The following is a 21,353-nucleotide window of genomic DNA, read 5'->3' as shown; positions in this document are numbered from 1 at the left end:
ACAGATTTTTTTTAATGAATTTGGTTATTTGTTATATTGATTTTTATTCTAAAGGTTTGGGTAGTTTCTCCACTACAAGTACAGCAGTCACAAGACGTCAACACAATATCAAAGGTACTTTATCGAAAGTTACCCCACGCAAAGAATGTTCGATTTGCAACGAAATAGTACATTATGTAAATTATGCAATACGTCATTTTTCCCAAGTCGTCGTCGACCAATAAAATCGATATCGAGTTTTTTGGTTGAATTGCGCAATTAGATTTAAGCAATGGAATTTTTTAAAATTTTTAATGAAAGTTGTCATCTCTAATGTTATTTTAAAATATATAATTTTTTAAATATTATTAATTTTTTTTATTATTTTTGCTTTAATTCAGCTGTACTGTTGTAATCCCTCTTGAAATAACGTTGAAAAATAAATATAATTCAATTTATATTTTTGATAAAATATAGAGCCTAATGCTACAACTATTTCTGTTTTAACAACCCAATCATCAAGAACCGTCACGGCATCAGCACATTTTACAAAACGTGGTATGTATTTAATTTAATATATACTGTATTTATTTGTGATATTTTAGCCAGATAATAATAATGGTAGTCTTTGATTTATAATAATAATAATAATGGTAGTTTTATATAGGGCATAATACCATGTTTATAAGCGCTTTATACACAACAAGGCCAACAGCCATTAAGTCGCGTGCTACAATGCATAGTGATACCGGACAGACAGACCGACAGACAGACCGACAGACCGACAGACAGACAGACAGACCGACCGACCGACAAAGTGAACTATACTGACCGAAATTACTGAACATGTTTAAAAATGTTGAAATGTTTAAAGACATTTAAATTTTTTTAATTTACACGTGCGTAGCCTGTCACTTTCGACGTGCTCGTATAACGTAATTTCGAGTTGAAAAATAAGTCAAGAAAACAGAAATCGGGCAAAAAGAGTGCGCAATAACATTTAACGCGCAGTGCGCGCGCAAAAATATGCGCACTCATGGCAATTTTGTAAACGCTTAAAATTGCCTGAAATTATTATTATTATTATTATTATTTTATTTCTTATTTCATCGAAAATAAATTTTGAAAATTTTAAGCGCGCGTACGCATGCGTTACATGCGCTACGCACGTAATTGTATTGCCATATGATGATTTATGCCCTGAAATTTATGAGTACCAAATTTTATTTAATTGTGATTCATGGTTGTGAAGATATGATTACAAACGTGATTTCGTTAAATCGTGCGTAGACCGCGTAATTTTTTATTGCGCACCGTGAAAACATAACCACATTGATTCCTGGCCATAAGGAATATACTGTGAAAAATTGACCTAGCTAGATTAAACTGATATCAAGATAAGGTCATAAAGCGATAAAACGCATAGTGATACCGGACCGACAGACAGACAGACAGACCGACAGACCGACAGACAGACAGACAGACAGACCGACCGACCGACATAGTGAACTATAGAGTCGCTTCCACGCGACTAAAAATGATCCCATTAAATACCAAAAAAATTTAAGAAAAAGCAGTAAAGCTCCAAAAATTGCAACGCTTTAACGATGAAAAAGAAATGAAATTAAAAAAAAACAAAGACAAACGTGGGTTAAAATATAAATGTTGTTGAAAAGAATATACCATGACGTCATCTACGTTACATTCGTGTTGGTATAATGTTGAAATGACTGTTATATTTCTAGTTGATTATATTGGATGCTTCTCAGACAGTTTTGTTGCTTCTGACACATACACGTCAACTCAACAAGACCTAGGTATTGACATATGCATTAGATACTGTCATGATAACGGTCTCCTCTACGCCGCTTTGCATTTTGGTTTTGAGTGTATCTGCACAAATGACGTCGACTTCTCGACCAGAGTAAACAACAGTTATTGTGACGTGCCATGTTTGGGAAATGTAATGGAAACATGCGGAGGTGTAATGCGATCACAAGTGCACAGTACAGGTAAACCTGGTTCACATCAAGCTCCAATCAGAGTGACACAATCTTACGACTACAGACAATTACCCTGTAATGTAAATAGTTATATTGCTGATTAAATGTGAATGTGTTGTAATAAACACAACATTTGTGAACTGATTGTCTTAGTGTACTTCAGCTGTATTCAAAGCATTTTCAATTTTTGCATATTTGTATTGTAGGGGCCCTCATGAGAAAAGCTATTTCTTCTAGTGCTGAATAGTGTGTATGAATGAATTGAGATCGAGCATGTGACATATTTGCATTAATTTAAGTAACGACTAGGTTTGGTTGATATTTTGCATTTATTAATGTCAATTTAAAAGATCGATTTACTAAGTAATATAATGTATCATTCTTCTTTTAATCACATTTTAGGAATTACTTTGACGACAAACAACCCAGGAACACCCTTACATATGATTTTCAGCGATAGAGGTACGTACATAACTAATATTTTCTTAAAAAGCAATGTGTGCCTAGCCTTTATAGAAACAATCTTTCTGCCCTACTTTTGAGATAATCAAAGTATTGCAAGTCGTATCCTCGTGTTTATTGTTTAGTATTTCCCGATGATCTTATAAAGAGAACTACATTGATAACTCATAATAACTATGGTTTATCTTCTAGTATTATTTTAGTATCTCTATGGTATTTTTCCAAACTTCTTTATGTCAATTTTGATAAATTCACAATAACTATGGTTCATCCTTTAGTATCATTTTAGTATCTCCATGGTATTTTTCCAAACTTCTTTATGTCAATCTTGATAAACTCACTATAACTATGATTCATCCTATAGTATCTTTTTAATATCTCTATGGTATTTTTCCAAACTTCTTTATGTCAATCTTGTTTACAGATGATTATGTAGGATGCTTTAGCTATTCCTTCGCTTTTTCTACACTTTTAATAGAAAGCGTTTTCATGGATATTGACATGTGTGTTAAACACTGTACAGCCATACACTATGTATATGCGGCACTGAATTATGGTTTTGAGTGTAACTGTTTTAACAACGTGTTCATGGAGAATCGAATAAACAGCACGAATTGTGACGTTCAATGCCCTGGGAACCTCGAGGAAACCTGTGGAGGGAAGTGGGCATTTCAAGTACATCGTACCGGTAAGGACAATTATTTCTGTATTTCAAGCTTACGATAAAAGTCTAAACTTGTAAGCAATCTAAAGCTCTGTCTACACTATCAAACTTTATGTGATGTGGCCATTTATGAATATGATGATGTCATACACTATCATATTTAAAAATATCACTACCATATTTGAGCATATCACACATTTTTTTGTCAAACTAGTTTGATAGTGTAGACAGATTAACAACGAGCTTGTCGATTGGTCCCTTTGGGTAATACGATTTGGTTGGGCAATGAATGCGGACAACCAGATAACATTAGTGGGTTATTGCTTCTATTGCAAGGTGTGGCCGCCAGTAACTTTATTTTAAATATTTATTGGTATTAACTGATTTCACGTAAAACGTGCAATACACTTTAACTAACGAACACAAGAAGAAACCTACTTTGTTGTTGTTTGTTGGTTCATTACTTTTAAATAATAATAATGAATATGGAATGTGTGAATCCGTGTATCGGTTTTATCATTGTTGAATTTTTTTTTATAATGCTAAGTAATACGGCACTTTGGTTAAGAGAAATTGTAGATATTAACTACCAACCTGTATTTGCTTTATGCAAGCTCTTTTTAAGATATTGCATACAAACATAACAAGGGTGTTTGTATGATTTATATTTGCATTTACTTATATAGGCAATAATATTTCCAAAAACTTTGAAGTGACTACAAACAAACCTACACTACAGAAAACCACTTTACTTAGTAAAACTATTATAAGAAATGACAGAGGTACGTACATTTTATTATTGACCTATTCTGAGGAGAAGAATCCACATTTCCCTTGTTTGTATATGTTTGTTATTAAAATCTATATAGCCCAGTTCTTCAAAGTTTTGACAAATATAAACCAACAGGTCAACATTATTTAGTGTGAGTGAGATCATTCTTCTTTCTCTGTTGCTTCCCGTTTTTGTCATCTAATGTAATAATGTGCGCGCGCGTACCTGGTTTGTACAAGGTCAACTTATCTATGATTTCTGATATGTGGCGCGAAACACGCAAACACTTGATCTCACTTGAACTGACCTTATAATTCATTCTTTTTCAAGAACCATTGTTGAGATCATTAACAACCACTTTTACGCCGATTTCAACGGATGAAATGAGTAGATCGGAAATTGGAAATAACTCGATCAACATTCTGTCAAGTCCGCCAGCTGATTTACTTAGAAAGAGTAGTCTACTAGATTTGTTTACGTTTCCGTCAAACGTTACAGAGAATACATTTCTCTCCACAAATAACTCGATCGTCAATCCCTCAAGTCCGCCAGCTGAGTTACTTCTACCAGATGTGTTTCTGTCAAATGTTACAGAGAATATGTTTCTCTACACAAATAATTTTGCAGTAAGTCGATATAAAAATATTATGTGCGTGCGTGTTTATATTATGTTTCCATTCACTTTTTGTGATGCGACAAAAATGAGTAACCAATCAGGAATGCTTGGATGCAGCGCAACACACGTTCGTGTGAGCTTAACAAAATAATAGATAAATAAAAACAAACCAATTCAATACATAACCTTAAGCTTGGTTGCCGCTAGGACGCAACGCAAGTACGTAAGCGCAACGCAAGTGAGTTGTCAAGCGACAGTTCGGATAACCCATGCACGTCATGATTGGTAAAATTACGTGCGATGCGCTTACGTTCTTACGTTCCGTCCAAGTGAGAACTTCGCCTAGTGGAAAACAAGGCTTAGTGGTGTAATCTGTGACTTCTTGTGATTATAATTGTTTTTTCTAGATAGAAGATTCTCTGATGCCATGGATTGCGTCTCAAGAATCAAGTATTTTAAGGCAATTGAAGAGTTCTTCAAAATATTACATTACAATAGAGGATCAATCGAATTGTAAGTTATAGGTTACTTTGGTTCTTTCTTTTTAAAGATGTATTGTTACCCAAAAACATTAAAAATGAAGATTAATTAAATCAGACTTTGAATATGTTATTTGTAGTTTTAATAACGTTAATCACTTCCGTAGAAAAAGCGAAAATAATATTTTCACTTACAAAATGACAAGATAAATGGTTAAATTAAACAAACAAAAAACTCATTGGCTGGCAGCAAATTTAACCATTTTTTGCTTTGAATTACAGTTTTTCAGGTAAATACATTTTTTTTCCGTTACATTAAAATGGCATATTTATCAACAATTTATTAAGAATTATTTTTTTCAGGAGACAAGAATTAAATTGTTTATTTTGATTTTAACTTACCTAAACATTAACATTCCTGTTTCATTCAAATTTGTAAAAATCGTTTTTTTACATTTGGATTGGGAATGCGACTTATATCCAGAAGGAGATCAATACCAAGTTTAACCAATCAGCTTTTGCTACCGTGCAGATGTTGGTCAATAACGGTGAGTTTAATATATTCATTCATCATTTTATCGTTTTATTTCCGAATACCATAATCCCATAATATACCCATAGCAAATAAATAAAAACACTTAAACTAAGAAAACCGTAAGTTTTAATATTTTAATATATATCCATTGTAACTGCAGTCATCCTGATTCTTAAAAAAACAAGTGTCGAGAAAATTCTTTAAGGCAACTTTAAGTTTGGTTACCACTTCCTAATCTAAGTAATTTGAACAATCCTGATGTTATCGTTTGTCGCAGCGAAGAGTAAATTTACGCTTTCCTGGTCGCTTGTGATTGGTCAACTCACTTGCATTGAGCGTACGCTATTGCGTATCAAGTTCCCTTTTAAAGGACTGCATGTTGTAAAGATAATCTCACTTTGCTAATGTTTCTTCTCCATGAAAATCAACCTATATGATTTATCTTTTTCAAACAGATAATCTAGCAATTGTTTTCTTGTATATTGAGAGTGACAATGTACTAACTGGGCCTGGTAATGACGTACCTGTAGAAGACATCACGTGAGTATTACATATAGGCATCCGTAGGAATACATAGTATTTAGTAGGCAGCCACAACTCAAAACAAGTGAACAATTTGAACCTCTATTTAAAAAAAAATACCACAATTCGCCTTTTAACTATACTGATGTATATGACTAACTATTACTATTTCTTAATGTTCCCAGTTTACTGTCATATGAACATCTTAAAGAAATAGGGTTTTATTTTGTTGCCTTATAACACAGTTAAATCAGGGAAGAGTTATTAACTTTTCACTGGTTAAATTTACTTTTGCACAAAATGATGCTTTATGTTTTTCTTGACGGATTTTAGATCAGGATCTGGTTCAGGTGACGTCATTCGTTCATACCTAGTCAGTGGTGTGCTTTCAATAAGTATTTACGACGAGGACAATAGTACGGCTGTAGATGCTGCTCAAATGATGTACACTCTTCCAATCGTGCCACTAACTGTAAGAAATAATTCGAGATAAGATAAGATATAATTTTGGATCAAAATACTAATCCGATTATCTGGATCAGCATCTTCTGAATTTTGATGACAGTTTTATTTTGTATCGGAACACATAGAAAATATAAAAAAACATCAAAGTAAAGTTAGGATAATATTATTATCATAATTAAATGTCATGTTTATGAAACTAACGTCACACCCTCTTGAAGAATCACTCCTCTACATTTTGGTTAAACATTTTATTTACGTCATTTGTAGGATTCTGTAGAATATGAAGAGACGTACGCATGCGTGTTCTTTGACATACAAGCTAGGTAAATTGCTTTTTACTAACTAACATCTATGTACTATTAACCAATCGCTGGTATTGTGATTAAGTTACATTCTGAAATTCAGGTAGCCGTATTTGTAAAAACCTTTTATAATTCAGAGGAAAATAATAATATTAGTGGCTTTTACAGTGTGCCAAACACATTACGCACCCTTTATTTTGGTTGCTAATATTCTTCATGTAGCCTCTTCCTCGTCGAATTATTCTAACGTATTTGTTTTGACAAACAATGATAGCAAATGGTCATCAAGAGGTTGCCATGTGAACAATGTCACAGAAAAGTTTGTTCGTTGTTTTTGTTCTCACCTGACAAGTTTTTCCGTGTTGATGCAAATTTCAAAAAACGTGGTAAATATTTGCTTTACTTTGTTGTAAACTCACAAGAAGCGCTCAATATTAGAACCATGGTATATACTTATTACTGTTTACTATTATATGTATTTTTTCTCAGTTACCAACAGATGACGAAGTTATCAACTCCTGGATTACAGTTGTTGGTCTAAGCGTATCGATCTTTACGTTGTCTATCAATCTAATAGTGTACTTGTTATTAAGGTTTGCGTTCTGTACATTTTGAATGTGCCTATTTCTTTTCGTTGGGGAGGATTTACAAAGATAGCGTTGTGTTGTTGGGTCACCATCATAAAATCACAGCTAGCAAAACCATTTTGGAACATTTTTCCTCCTTTATTCGTGGTTTGTTGTGGTATCTTTTAGAAACGTCTATAAATATATCAAAGACGAAAAACTGATAATCCGCCAGAATGGTGTTAGTTTTCTTGTGTTTGTATGTTTTATTGTATTATATATTTTATATGTCTTCGGGAAAATAATTGAATTGAATTATAATAGTTTAAATATTCTAATATACTATACTTACAATAGTAAGCTCGTGTTTTTATTTTTGAAGACGGATGATAGTTTACAAACTTGGTTTAGGAAATTGTTTCCCATCATCAGTGTCAAGCTTTTCTATCTTATTAAAATTAAACATGAGATTATTACTATTGAAACGAGTAGTGTTATTTATAATAATATACCTACAGTGTTTTGTAAATGTTCATTCAATAGAAACAAGATAACTTTGCGTTATAAGATCCATATCAACCTCATTGTGTGCACACTAGCAGTTGATATACTGTTTCTAACAGTTCTCAACCAAACGAACAGAAAGGTGAGCGTTGTTTCTTTTAATTCATTGAAAAATAGTTTCGAAGAATTATCAAAAGTTCAAGCAAAATTAGTGTTTGTACTTTATAAGTTCTCCTTTTTTCCTCTTTTTTTCTTTTTTTCTCTTTTTTTCTTTTTTTTTTTTCCTTTTTTTTTTCTTTGTTTTTCCTTATGTAAGGCAGTGTCTATACTCCTGCATTATCTCTTTCCTAAAACTTGCTAAACTATTGTCTTTCTTTTTCTTAGGTTTTATGTACGGCCGTGTCTATACTCCTGCATTATCTCATTCTGTGCATGTTTATGTGGATGCTGGCAGAAGCTGTTTTCTTGGTTTTAAAAGTAGTATACAACAAGTCTAAAAGATTCAAGTACATACATTACACATTGTTCTGCTACGTGACGCCTGCGTTCATCGTTGCCGTGGTTACAACATTTAAACATGAATGTTATGTCACTGATACCATGTATGTATTTTTACTTTATTGCTTTAACCCCAAAAATGTTGTATTAATAATTGTCATTCTTTTGATGTTAATCATACTAAATAATTACTTATTTTAGGCCTACACTGTAAAAATAGTGTTTAGATCTTAAACCTCTATTTTGAACCCACTTTTTCCACACATTTAGTTTTAAAAACGAATTACATGTTTAGTGTGTTTAAAACCTAAACGTGTTAGCAGTCAGCATGTCACTATTATGTTCAGTCAAAATGTTTTACTATGGCGAAAAAAAGCTGTGTATTGGTCAATGCAAGGTAATAAACTAATACTTTGAACGATATGTTTTAGATGCTGGCTTAAGTTGTCGTGTCGTCTGTCTGTTGCAATCCCAGCTTGTTTGATCATTGGGGTATGTTTAACACCAAATATTTAAAAGCAAGCGAACATACATCTGCTCATTCTTACTTTCTTTTTTTTCAATTCACATTTATTCAGCTATATAATAATGTTACATACAATATTGCAGGAATCTTACAGAGAAGGTTTTCTGTAGTCCCCTTCCCCACAAATCACAAAGACAATCATTGAATAAAGTTTCATACAAGTTGAGAAAAAATGTGTTATATATAATGTTATACATCCCAAGTAAACGTAAACACTAAATATTTTTACATTTGCTAAATATTCCAAATACAATACAAGAAAATCGACAAAATCAAATATGTCAACATTTCTATGAGTTATCGATAAAATGAAAGTGAAATTGATTATTTTATGTTCTTCATAAGTATAGAAGAATAGTATCTTTCTGTTTTTAGATAAACATATTTGTGTTGGGAAAAATGATCCACGTGATTTACAGAAGATCAGGATCGGTTGTGACAAAGCCTCCTAAAAAGCAAAACGAGTACAAACAATTGAGGTTAGGAGACAACCATAATAATGTTATATACGTTTAAGTTGTTCAAAACTACGACTTGTAATTTTAAGTCTAAACAACAATATATTGAAAGTTGTATAAGAAACAATAGATAATTGCAACTAAGGTTACATAGTAAGTGGGAACAAACACCAGGCCGGCAGTACTGTCAGCTAAAGCTTGGTTCCCACTGTAAAAAATTATGCAAAAAGCGACGTACGCAAAAAGCAGAAATCTGTGTTGACCGGTAGTGTTTGTACGGCGTCGGTTGTGATATCATACGCAAGGTTATGTTCTTAAGCTCTGTCTACACTATCAAACTAGTTTGACAAAAAAGTTCAAGTTCAAGTTCAAGTTTGCATCGTCCTAACAAACTATTTTAATCGACCACGGTATCTCCTCGACGGAACTATTGACTAAAGAAAATCTGCAAAAAAACAAACACTTGGAGAACCCATGGAAATTATTTAAAATTCCAATCCTCTTTTTTTTTAGGAATGCCGTTAGAGGAACTTTTGTTCTTCTTCCGATTCTCGGTCTTACATGGATAATAGGAGTTTGGAACATCGACGCCACCAGTCACGTGTTTATGACGTATCTGTTCAATATACTCAACTCGTTACAAGGGCTATTTTTGTTTGTCGTTTGCTGTATACTGGATAATCAGGTATGTAGTATTTACACTTGAAGCTTATTGTGAGTGGGTATATAATATTACATAGGCTGATTTGTCTCTTGCCCCACAGTCACACTGTTGGCAATATCTTAATTACGTAATAGCAAGAACAAGCAAGATAGTTTCACTATGACACGCGTGTATTGTTCGAGTAGAATATTAATAATTGGTAACGTTTATATAGTACTGCCCACGCGTCGCATTAATGATACGCGTCTATTGTTCGAGTAGAATGTTAATAATTGGTGAATATTATCTAGTACTGCCCGCGCGTCGCAATAATAACACGCGTGTATTGGTCGAGTAGAATGCTAAAATTAGTAAATATTATCTAGTACTGCCCGCGCGCGCGTCGCATTATTGACGTGCGTATATGTTTCGAGTGAAATGTTCAATTTCTGAATACTGTATATCTATAACTCCTTCGAGCGTTGCTTGAATATTAACTTGAGCTGTAGCGTATTACTGTACTTGTTTTAGATTATGGATCCAATGATAACAACTATTGCGAAATACATTCCAGGCAAAAATAAAGTAAACATCACTAATCAGGTAATGTATTTATTTTAGTATTTCTTATTACTATACTATACTATTATTTTTATTAGTATTATTCATATGACCGAAGCATATTATGCAAAAGCTCTACTATTCAATATCAAAATAAATTTAAAGATGTCTGTTGATTAAAAATAAAAACAGGAAAGTGCGATTCGCAGTAGGCATACAGTTTCTTTTACTGATCGTCCACCAAAGTTTGTAACAAGCCACGTGTAAGATGTCGCAGGACGATAGCAGGAGCACCGTCCACCTTCTGAACCAGCACCGCTCACAAACATTGGACCATCCGCCCACAAATATTGGACCAGCCTGCTCACAAATGTTGGACCAGCCCGCTCACAGACATTGGACCAGCCCGCTCACAAATTGGACCAGCCAGCCCACAAACATTGAACCAGCCCGACCAGAACAAACATTGGACCAGCCCTACCACAACAAAAATTGGACCACCCCCAACCGCAACAAACATTGGACCAGCTCACACACAAACATTGGAGTCCGCACACAAACATTGGACCAGTCCGCACACAGACATTAGACCAGCTTGCATACAGACATTGGACTAGCCCGCTCACAAACAATGGACCAGCACCGCTCGCAAATTAGACCAGCCCGCTCAAAAATATTGAACCATCTCGACCACGCAAACATTGGACCAGCCCGACCACAACAAACATTGGACCAGCCTGCCCACGTCCCTTCTATTGTTATTGTGTATTATAAAAACTTATATATAATATATTTTTGATTGTACATGCTATTGAATATTTACAATTGAAGTGAATTACGTTTAGTTTACGTATGTGTTTACGTTTGATTTACGTATGCGTTTCTTCACGTTGATGAATGTGTCTCCGTAAACGTGTCGTTAGTCGTAGAATTGCTTGAATAATCTGAAATAAACGTAACGTATATTTGATATTACATTTTGATTTATTTATTTTCTAGCAACCAGATTTTGCAACTTCGTCGTTGAAAGTATGAAATTGTACTACCTACCTCCGTCTTTAGAGTAACGTTTGTTTATGTTTAAATCAACCATTTCAGGGGTATCGCCCTTGTCACGAATCCTGTTGAAAAAGGAGTACAAATTGACTATAAACTATACATTCGATCAAGCAAATAGAAGATGACGTACATTGTTTGTTTCTTTTGTATTCTCCATAAAGCTTGGTTCCAACTTGGACGCAACGCAATGACGTAAGCTCAACGCAAGTTAGTTGACCAATCACAAGCGGCATTTCAAATGATCCATCGCGTTTTGATTGGTCAATATACTTGTGGTGCGCTTACTTCGTTGCGTTGCGTCCTAGTGGAAACTAATCTTTAGGAAGCAAAGAATAAAAAAAAAAACTAACTATCTAATATTTTACGGGCGTTTTAGGGTTTATTCCCAATGGTTTCAGTCACGGGACAGACAGCATCTGATGATAAGCCTAGGTATGGGCCTACCTGGAGTTTACTTTAAAAAGGAAAACACGTAGGCTCAGTGTTCTTACCGCGATCGTATAACGCGTATACAAGACATTATGATGATGATAACCAAAGCACTACCAACTACTATTGCGATTATATCGCCTCCTATTCAAAAGACAAAAACAATAAACGTTATAACATATAATTATAATAATATATTCACTCAATCAAACATTTTATTTCTTTCAATTCTAATTTGGTGTAATTTCATATTGTGAAAATATTTTTAAGAAATGAAAGAACTAAAAACTAAGAATATAAAATTGTATCATAAGAACGGAATGTTTTATTATCAATATTACTAGTACATACCGACTATTACATCTGTAGTTGGTGACACTGTTCCGTTGCTGGTGGTACTTAAGTCAGATGAATCACTTGGGATAAGTGTCGTAAAATCGTACGTTGATACGGGAGTTGATACCGTTAATTCTGACGAATATGGCCCGTAACCGTTATCGGTAATTGCAGCAATCTACACAGGAACAAAGAAAACAACGTTTAGATGTAACACGGATTTACGTGAAATCCGTTTGAAACATTGTTTGTTTTAACATAAATTTAGGAGTAACTTTTGTACCTTAATTGTAAACATAGAGTTTGCAGACACACCATCTTCTTCATCAAATACAACGTACACGTCACTTGTATTCTTATTTTTATCAAACCCAGTCCCATTCAATACCACGTGATATCCAGTAATACGCGTACAAGTAGTCTGTAACCATTTTACGTATATCGATGACGTAGTTACTTTGCTATGGTCAACTTGTGGTGCAGCCGGATCTTTAAATAATTGAAATTTACATTGGATTATTTGAGAGATAAATTCATTTTAATTAGCAGGACTTCATCACAAGAAACCTTTGTTTTGTGACTATTCTAAGTAAAGATAATGACGCAATAAATGTTTAAGAGAATGAAAAATAATTTTCAAACGAGAATCTCTTAAATTGACATTAAGTACTAAGTCTAATCCGATGTAACGTACGTGTGATCACACTAATTGTAGAACTAACACCCGTGACATCATTTGCCGACGCAAATACGGTGACGTCATACCGTGTACACGGCGTGATTCCTTCTTCAAATACGTGTACAGTATCAAGCGTTGAACTCTCAGCCAAAGTGACGTCATCATTCGTTAAGGCGTAATTGTATGACATGTCGCCCTCGCTACATGTCAAAGTTTCCCACTGGATAGTGAAAGAACGGTCTTTTACTTTCGAATCTCTGAGATTTTTTGGAGCTAAAATAAATGAAGAAAGTAAAATAATAAATAGTATTATATCACACCACATGCATCCAGTGTCCGTATTTGTTATAAACTAGCAAAAAATTATTTGTTGAATTAAAAAAAAACTCGAGTTTGTCAAGAAAAGTTAGACCAGTTAACTTTTTCAAAATGAAGAAAATAAGTTTTCCAAAGTCTAGTAACTAGACAGTAACTAGACAAAGCAGTATTTATAAAACAAATTTCATTGGTAAAATTTGTTTATTTACCATGAAGAATTTATATAACCTGTGTATTCATAATATGGTGAGTGTTAAGCGTGGTTCCCCACTATGACGCAAGGAAGTACGCGCAACACAAGCGAGTTGACAAATGACAAGCCACTGTTCAAATCACTTACGTTTGTAATAATTTACCATTCCCTAACATATACAGTAACAGTATCTACATAAACATTCTAGAATAAGAGTATGTTTAGATTTAAGAAACCATGTATAATTAATATAAAAACAATCAGGAACATTCCAGAAGTATACTATTAATAGAAACTGTAATCCAATAAAGTATAAGGAATTATCTAGAAGGTTATGAACATCTTGTATATAAGGGGAAGTATGACAATTGTACGGAGGGAGAAGGATTTTTGATTGAAGAATTTATATTGAAGAAGGTTGGATATTAGAGGTTGGATATTCGAGTGTAAAAGTTATTATGAAGCTGTTGTTTAAAGTGCTTACTGGATTGTTGAAAGTTGAAGTTGATTGAAATTAAAGCTTTGTTATTTGAGTTATTTTACATCTTTGTGGATTTTGTGTGTATACTTTTATGTCACGGGAGTTCCTAAAGTATTTTTAACCGCTCGGAAACATACTTAAAAGGAGTTCGTGACATAATTTGGTGGCAGCGGTGTGTGACAACGTTACGTTATGTCCTTGCGTTGCGTCACTAGTGGGAACCAAGCTAATAGCAGCATCCTATTACCTGGTAACGTTCCTTCTGTTTCAACAGTATTACTCCATGGTCCCTTGAACTTTTCATTATTAACAACTCTTGCATCTATCTGATATGCCAAACACTCTGACAAACCCGTGATTGATACGTGCTTGTCATAATCATAATCAACTGTTATCATAGATTCGTCCATATCATATGATCGCATGTACCTCACTTCATATTCGATGATCCGATCACATCCTATTCGTTGGATTATACTTTGAACACCCTTTGTGAAAATATTACAAAATAATTATGCAACTAACTGAATACTACCGTATAACTTATAACTGCGTTCCAAACACTAAATGTGTATATACCTATAGAAACAGGTTTTTTCTGTTAAAGGTATAGCAACAACAACTTACCTGTAAAGTAATCTTTGCAGTATCGCCTGACCGTAACACCGTAATGGAAGGTTTGTCTTTCGGCTCTGTAATAACAAAATGTATAGGGACACAAATAACAGTGGTGAATCTACAGCGAATGTATGATGTTTAATAGGAAAAATAAATTTTGTAATGTTATAAACATGATTGCTTACCTGTGCAGGTAGTAAGTGCAGTACCAACTGGACTAAGAGGACCATGTAAGTTAGAATTATTGAAAACTTGTATATGCTCTACGTAGAATGATACTAACGAGTCCGCAGGTAACTGTTGTATCGTATATTGATTTTTACTTAAAAACTCCGTGGTCATGTCGTCTGTAGTCAGATTGTAGTGCAAGAGGTGAGCCGAGACGTCACCAGTACCGTAGTCTTCTTCTGGTGACCATGTGAAATCGATGGTAATGGAACTTTGGTTTCGTGAAACCACGCGAGGCGGGTGACTAAGGACTGCCAGGGCTAGAAACAAAAAGAAATCTGATATAAACTAATTTGACCAAAAAAAAACCGTGATATGCCCAAATATAGTAGTGATATGCCCAAATATGGCAGTGATATGACATCATCATGTCCATATATACATTTTTTGTCCCATAAAGTGTCGACAAGGCTTAACAAGTTAAAATCGATGACATAATAGACAATGCATTTACATCATAGTGTTGAATCTCGTTGCTTAATGTCGGGGGAAATACTTATATAATAAAGTTAAAAATTATAATCTAATTATTACAAAAGAAGACAAAACAGTCTGGTTCGTGTTAAGTATATGATTAATTACCTATACTACAGTCAACACTGCCACTGCCATGGTTCCAGTGGGTATCACAACCTCCACTACACTTTCCATCTCGATCACATCTTGTGGAATATTTGCAGTGACATTGATAGTTGCATAGTACGCCATAGTAACCTTCTGGGCACTCACTCGCTAACGTTAACTCTAAAATTAATAATAATAGAGAAACCTATATAGTAAGAAAAACTGGAAAGAATGTATACAAACATTTGTAGAAATTAGATTTAGAAAATACGTCGAGTGATTTGCAGTGTAGAATTTTCAAATAATATTATTGAAAATAAACATTTACAAAAGTATTTTGGTAATGTTTCTGTTGCTTATTATTTTATTTTTGTTTATTTTGTATTTTTCACTTCTAATTTCATTTGTTTGGTCTTTTGTGGGATCATCCCACTTTTATTATCATCAAATGTAATTTGATCTTTAAAAAAAAATGTTGTTTTATTACTTTCTTCCTTTTTTGGAAAGAAAAAATTGAATGAACTGAAGTGAATTAGGGAAAAACACCTTTAAATACCTTGGCATTGTGGACCGGTATAGCCCGGTAAACAGTTACTGATGATACAACCAGATCGCCTGTCACAAAATTCAGGATCACAGTTACAAACACGATTACATCCAGCACCGTACAAACCAGGCTCACACGCTGTCAACAAAAGAAAGAATATTGATGCCATCATCGCAATGCACAAGTTAGAAACTGTGAGTATCAAATAATGTTCAAATAATTTATATTTTATTGTTTACAATTTTCGTTAAATACCCATAAGTGAATTTTTTGTTTTTGTTTATGATTATTCTTTCTTTCAACATTATAATCTTCATCCTTATTTCTTCGTTTCATCTGCGCGATTTTTTGTGGTGTGATCAAATTGTGGTTTAGTTATTAAAAGTATCTGTACACACTCGCAATTGGCGTGGTCATTTATTATTTTTATCATCATGTTCTTTTTCACCCTTATCCCCATCACCATCAGCAATGTTTAATATTAAAATAATAATTATTACTTTCTGTGCAGGATTTTCCGCCAAAACCATTTGCACAACTGCAGCCTACTGGATCAGACGGGCATATTAGTGAACCACGGCAGCCTTCATTGGATAAAGCGGAACAAGCAGACAAACAGTCACGACTGAACGTATCAGATGCACACACTGAACATGTTAAGAAAAAAGAAAAAGAATGTTTGTTTAATTTGTTGACTGAAAGAGGTAAATAAGTTAATAAACTAAAGTGATGCAGATTATGAGGAATTTTCAGGCTTTTGAGGGACAAAACATCTTTAACGATGGTTCTTCAGATTCAGACCACCATTGCAAATAATAGTCTAATCATGAGGTCCCAACTTATATGTCTCCATGGTATGATGGATACCAATAGTGCTTTACGTCCAATATCATTGTAGTACAATATTATGTATGTGTCATACGGTATACCGTAATGTTCAATACGTTCTAAATATGATCGTACCTATCAGTTTTATACATACCAATAGCACAATCATGCCCCTTAAACCCCGGTAAACAGATACAGGTTCCTGAGACAGCATCACAAACGCCACCATTGTAACATACGGGACACATCTTATCACATACAGGTGGATTCCATCTTGAAGATGAACACTCTGAAAAAAACCACATGAATCTCAATGTTTCACGAGGCATTATTAGGCCTACTATAAAACACGAAACTTTTAAAGGGTAATTTAAACATAAGGTAAATTCGAAACCTAAGCTAATGCTAACGGCCACTCCTCCCGCACAAACGAGTCTGATTTACCTTCCCAGTACTTTTTACATACCGGTACCCATTTCGATCACCTGGGTAAATATACCGTACAATATATCTTTCTAAACATGTGAAAACTCTTTAAAAATCACAAACAAAAAATATGTTAAAAATATAATACCTCTTACAATAAGACGTGTAAAACCAGCATTTTCATCAGGACTGTTTTCATGGAAACATTCATAGATACCATCGTCTTTTAACCGAACAATGTCTATTGTAACATTTGACAAACCGTTCCATTTAGTGACGACGTCACCATAGTTATGTCTCCATCTTAAGTCGTTGTTTGGCAGATCCGTGGTCATTTGTATGGTAACTCTGTCGCCAAGACCAGAGGTTATCGTCCTTTCTACTGGAACCGTGCTTGCTAAAAATTAAGTAGAATTATTATCGTAGGGTTTGTTGATTTAATGAAATCAAGGTCGAGATTTTAAAAAACAGACGAGGCAAAAATGGTTTAAATATAATTATTAAATATAAAATATGACGATCTGTGTTGGAGATTTCAGACGTTTCATGCTGGCTACGGCCCTGGAAATGCTTTTAATTTGTCAATGATTTGCATAACTTGTATTTTCCAACAAGGCTTTCGTCCAACATATCTGAGATTTTAACAAAAAATTAAAATATTTCCCACCTCATTTGTTTTTGTCTTTTGTGGGTTCTTCCCACTTTTATTTCATCGAAAAAAAAGTATCATTCTTTAATAAACAGGTATTTACACATTATTTAAAAGTAAATTGCATATATTTTCCTTCTCATGATTGAATATTTATTATCGAAATGAAATTGAATTCAAAGTTATATTAGATTTTAAATTATATACCTGAAGATGATTGTAAAACAACTCCCGTATAACCAGAACCAACTCGGTTATCAACACGAAAATAAAATCCTCCTATTTTGTCTTTTGTGTCCACGGTGCCGGGAATACGAACTGACAGAAAATCGCCGTCTGCTCCTACTGTCGTCTGCGTTCCGGCGGGAAAGTTTGTGCTTCCTGTTTCTGCAACGCCATTTTCTGAGATGACAGTTTGAACTGCTTGATTCTGAAGTCGACTAACCGTCAGATTAACAGGTTTTGATACATTTTGTGTATAACCTATAATAATTACTTCCTCAGCTGACGAACTATCAATTGTTGCACGAGGGCAAAACAAATCCACGTTTAGTAACTTTGCTTTATGAAAAAAATAAAAATGTAATTCTAATGTTAACCGACAAGGTAGGCGTATTACTATTATAAATATCATAAGCTACTCGTCCAGTCATGTCATAGTAAAGTCTTGCTGCACAGAAAGTAAAGAAGGGTCGTATAAGCTATATATTATAACCCTTACCATGCAAGCAACTTAGACCTAAGTTATGTAGGACTAGCTCTTTGAGTCAGCCATGTTGCTTTAGCCACCTCTGGTTGGCTTATTTATCTATCATGCCTATAGGTCATGGGTGACTGTTGATATCTTTAGAATTAACATTAGTGGCGTGTCATCTTCACTAGGCAACAAATAAATTTATTTATTATATACATTATATACCCAGGAGTTGGTGATGATTTACAACCACCTACGGGTCCAAACAAACAAACTCGGGTACTTTGCGCGGTAGAAGTAAGAAAAGTTTGTAAGCCCTGCTGTTTATGATGATCAGACTTGGTATTCAGTAGAACAAAAAAGTATCCATACAATAAGCATGTACGTACGTCCACACTACAATTTTACTTACCATTTTGTGCATACACCTGTGTGGATATAAAAAATAATATTACTTTACGAAGAAACATAATTCTAATACGTTTTTGGTGTTTTTTATCCAACAAGTTTTCTATATACGTTTTAAAATATTGTGGTTACTTCCTTGATTCGATAAACCATAACAAAAATAGCAACACTATTGTTCTCATTGACGCACGCTATCTAACTAACTATTCAACCTTTTATATTTGGATTTATCGTATCAATAGCTATGAACTACTGCTTTTGTAATTGTGTTTTCAATATTCAATCCAGATCACGGTTGACACACACTCTAATAAAAAGAAAGGGCCTTTGGTTCCCCTTTGTATGGAAAAGAATGCACCAATCAGATCAAGGCAATTTAAATCAGTGGTACCAAAATAGAATAAGCTAATAATAAACGGGAACTCGAGCGCGCCACTTTTTGGATCACATTCTCCAGAACGATTAATCACGATCGGATCTTCGGACATGTTTGTATTTTTTCAACGCTCCATCTGCACAATGTTCACATTCATGGTGTCTCTCCTGTGTGTATTTTCAAATGTATCTTCAACTCCTTTTCTGGTTGAATTTATTCCCACATTGTTCACAATTATGGTGTCTCTTCTGTGCATATTCTCATTGAATGTATTTTCAACTCTCCATTCTGTTTAATTTCTTCTCTAATTCTAATAACTTTTTCTAATCTTGCGATGTGTATACGAACGACTGTAACTCCAAACGCTCGACGACGTCTCGTCAACGCGTCGTGCTGACGTCGCGACGTATTTAGCGTCACTCTCTTTTCAATTCAAGAAGAAGAGAGACTCAATGGTGACTACTTCTTCGCATGCAGCTAAAGTAAAATGACGTCACGTTAAAGCGTGTCGTCACAGAGTCTCATGCATATGCAAAAGAATGTTTTGTCTCTGCTTCTTGTGCGCTCATCATGATTTTACAAAATGTTTTCAGAGTGATATTAATGATGGTGCGATCGGTGGTACAGAAAATAATCCGATATTGTTCCTGATAACAAAGAAGCAGATTAAATATAGTTGTTTATTCGACCCATTTGGCTTAGATGCCTAGGCCTAGACAGACTTTCTATGATACCTACTCCAGGCCCGTAGCCAGGGGAAGTTTTTATGGTTCGGGCGAAACCCCCCTTTACAGCGAACCCCCTTAACCAACTGCGAACCCCCATCCCCGACATGCCCAATACCTCACCCTCATCTCCAAAAATCCTCCAAATACGTGCCTCACAGTACAAAAAGTTGTTTGTAAATTGAAAAATTCGTAAACTTGTTCGTGAACCTTCTTCTCTGTATGAGCGTCAACTAGTGATACGTGTCTGTAAATTTCTAAAAGCTGCAAATGAATTGCCGATTTTAACCTGAAAAATAAATGTTTGGTCCCTGCATGTAACATGATATTGACGCGTCCCATAGCGAGCTGGCGCACGAACGATTCGTACAAAGGACACCACCAGACAACTGCGTACCTATTGTTTAGATCACTGGCAGTCAGAGGCAGCATGCATAAAGTATATAGCCTTCCGACGTACATCAATATTTATGTGTGACTATGAAGTATAATGTATCATAGAGGATTATAGTGAATATTAATATTTTACACTATCTATGGTATCAAGTACTGTAGTTCACATTATGGCATCCGATTATTTTTTTCTAGACCACCAGCCGATACGTACTAAAATGTATCAATATCACCTATTTACATATTTATATTCCTCAACAAATTGCTGTAAATAAATATTATAGATAGAGCTAGCAAATAGCATTTGCCTTCACCCAGTGTGCTTTTTTCGGGGCGGCTCCTAGATATACGTTCACATTGAACTTGAACGCAAAACAAAATACGGAGTAAATGATCAAACAATCGGCGGTTCCGCACAGAGCACGCGCATCTAACGTACGGCAACAAATAGTTATCGTCATTTAAATTATCGACGTGTTTGAGGAGGAGGAAAAAAGTACGATCTTTTTGCTCATTGGTTATATAGGTGTATACGAGTGTCTTTTCCGGCCATCTAGGGGTGTCATTTAACCAAATTCGCTTCGCATCAGGCTGGGGGTTGACCCAAATATTTAGTGTCCGAACCCCCCCTTGACAGATCCTGGCTACGGCCCTCCACTCACTAGCGGCCTAACTAAATTAAAATACAGTATACACTGCCCACTATCAGGCCATCCATATCCTCCCCTTCATCGTTACCGCGTGGCATCGTGCAGATGTACACTAACCCGGTATAGCTAACTTCCCACCCACCCTAGCTCTCAGGTATGCACTGCGCTGCCACTACAGTAGGAGGCCTAGGCCTAGC

General features: G+C 34.7%; 1 protein-coding gene across 1 annotated transcript; it reads right to left on the bottom strand.

Annotated features, from left to right (window-relative positions):
• Positions 1-10,909: 10,909 nt before the first annotated feature.
• On the bottom strand, positions 10,910-19,112 carry LOC140049261 (uncharacterized). The gene is made up of 16 exons (XM_072094106.1): positions 19,017-19,112; positions 18,118-18,471; positions 17,410-17,658; positions 16,990-17,124; positions 16,508-16,654; positions 16,017-16,145; positions 15,479-15,640; positions 14,854-15,156; positions 14,678-14,742; positions 14,298-14,538; positions 13,074-13,331; positions 12,663-12,868; positions 12,395-12,557; positions 12,106-12,187; positions 11,606-11,676; positions 10,910-11,499 (listed from the first exon to the last, which is right to left on the bottom strand). The coding sequence occupies exons 1-16, from the start codon at positions 19,072-19,074 to the stop codon at positions 11,441-11,443; spliced, it is 2,682 nt and encodes an 893-aa protein (XP_071950207.1). The 5' UTR covers positions 19,075-19,112; the 3' UTR covers positions 10,910-11,440.
• Between the last annotated feature and the right edge of the window lie 2,241 nt (positions 19,113-21,353).

This window comes from Antedon mediterranea, chromosome 5, assembly GCF_964355755.1.
Source record: "Antedon mediterranea chromosome 5, ecAntMedi1.1, whole genome shotgun sequence".
Taxonomy (NCBI): domain Eukaryota; kingdom Metazoa; phylum Echinodermata; class Crinoidea; order Comatulida; family Antedonidae; genus Antedon; species Antedon mediterranea.
This window is presented reverse-complemented; position numbering and strand designations above follow the sequence as displayed.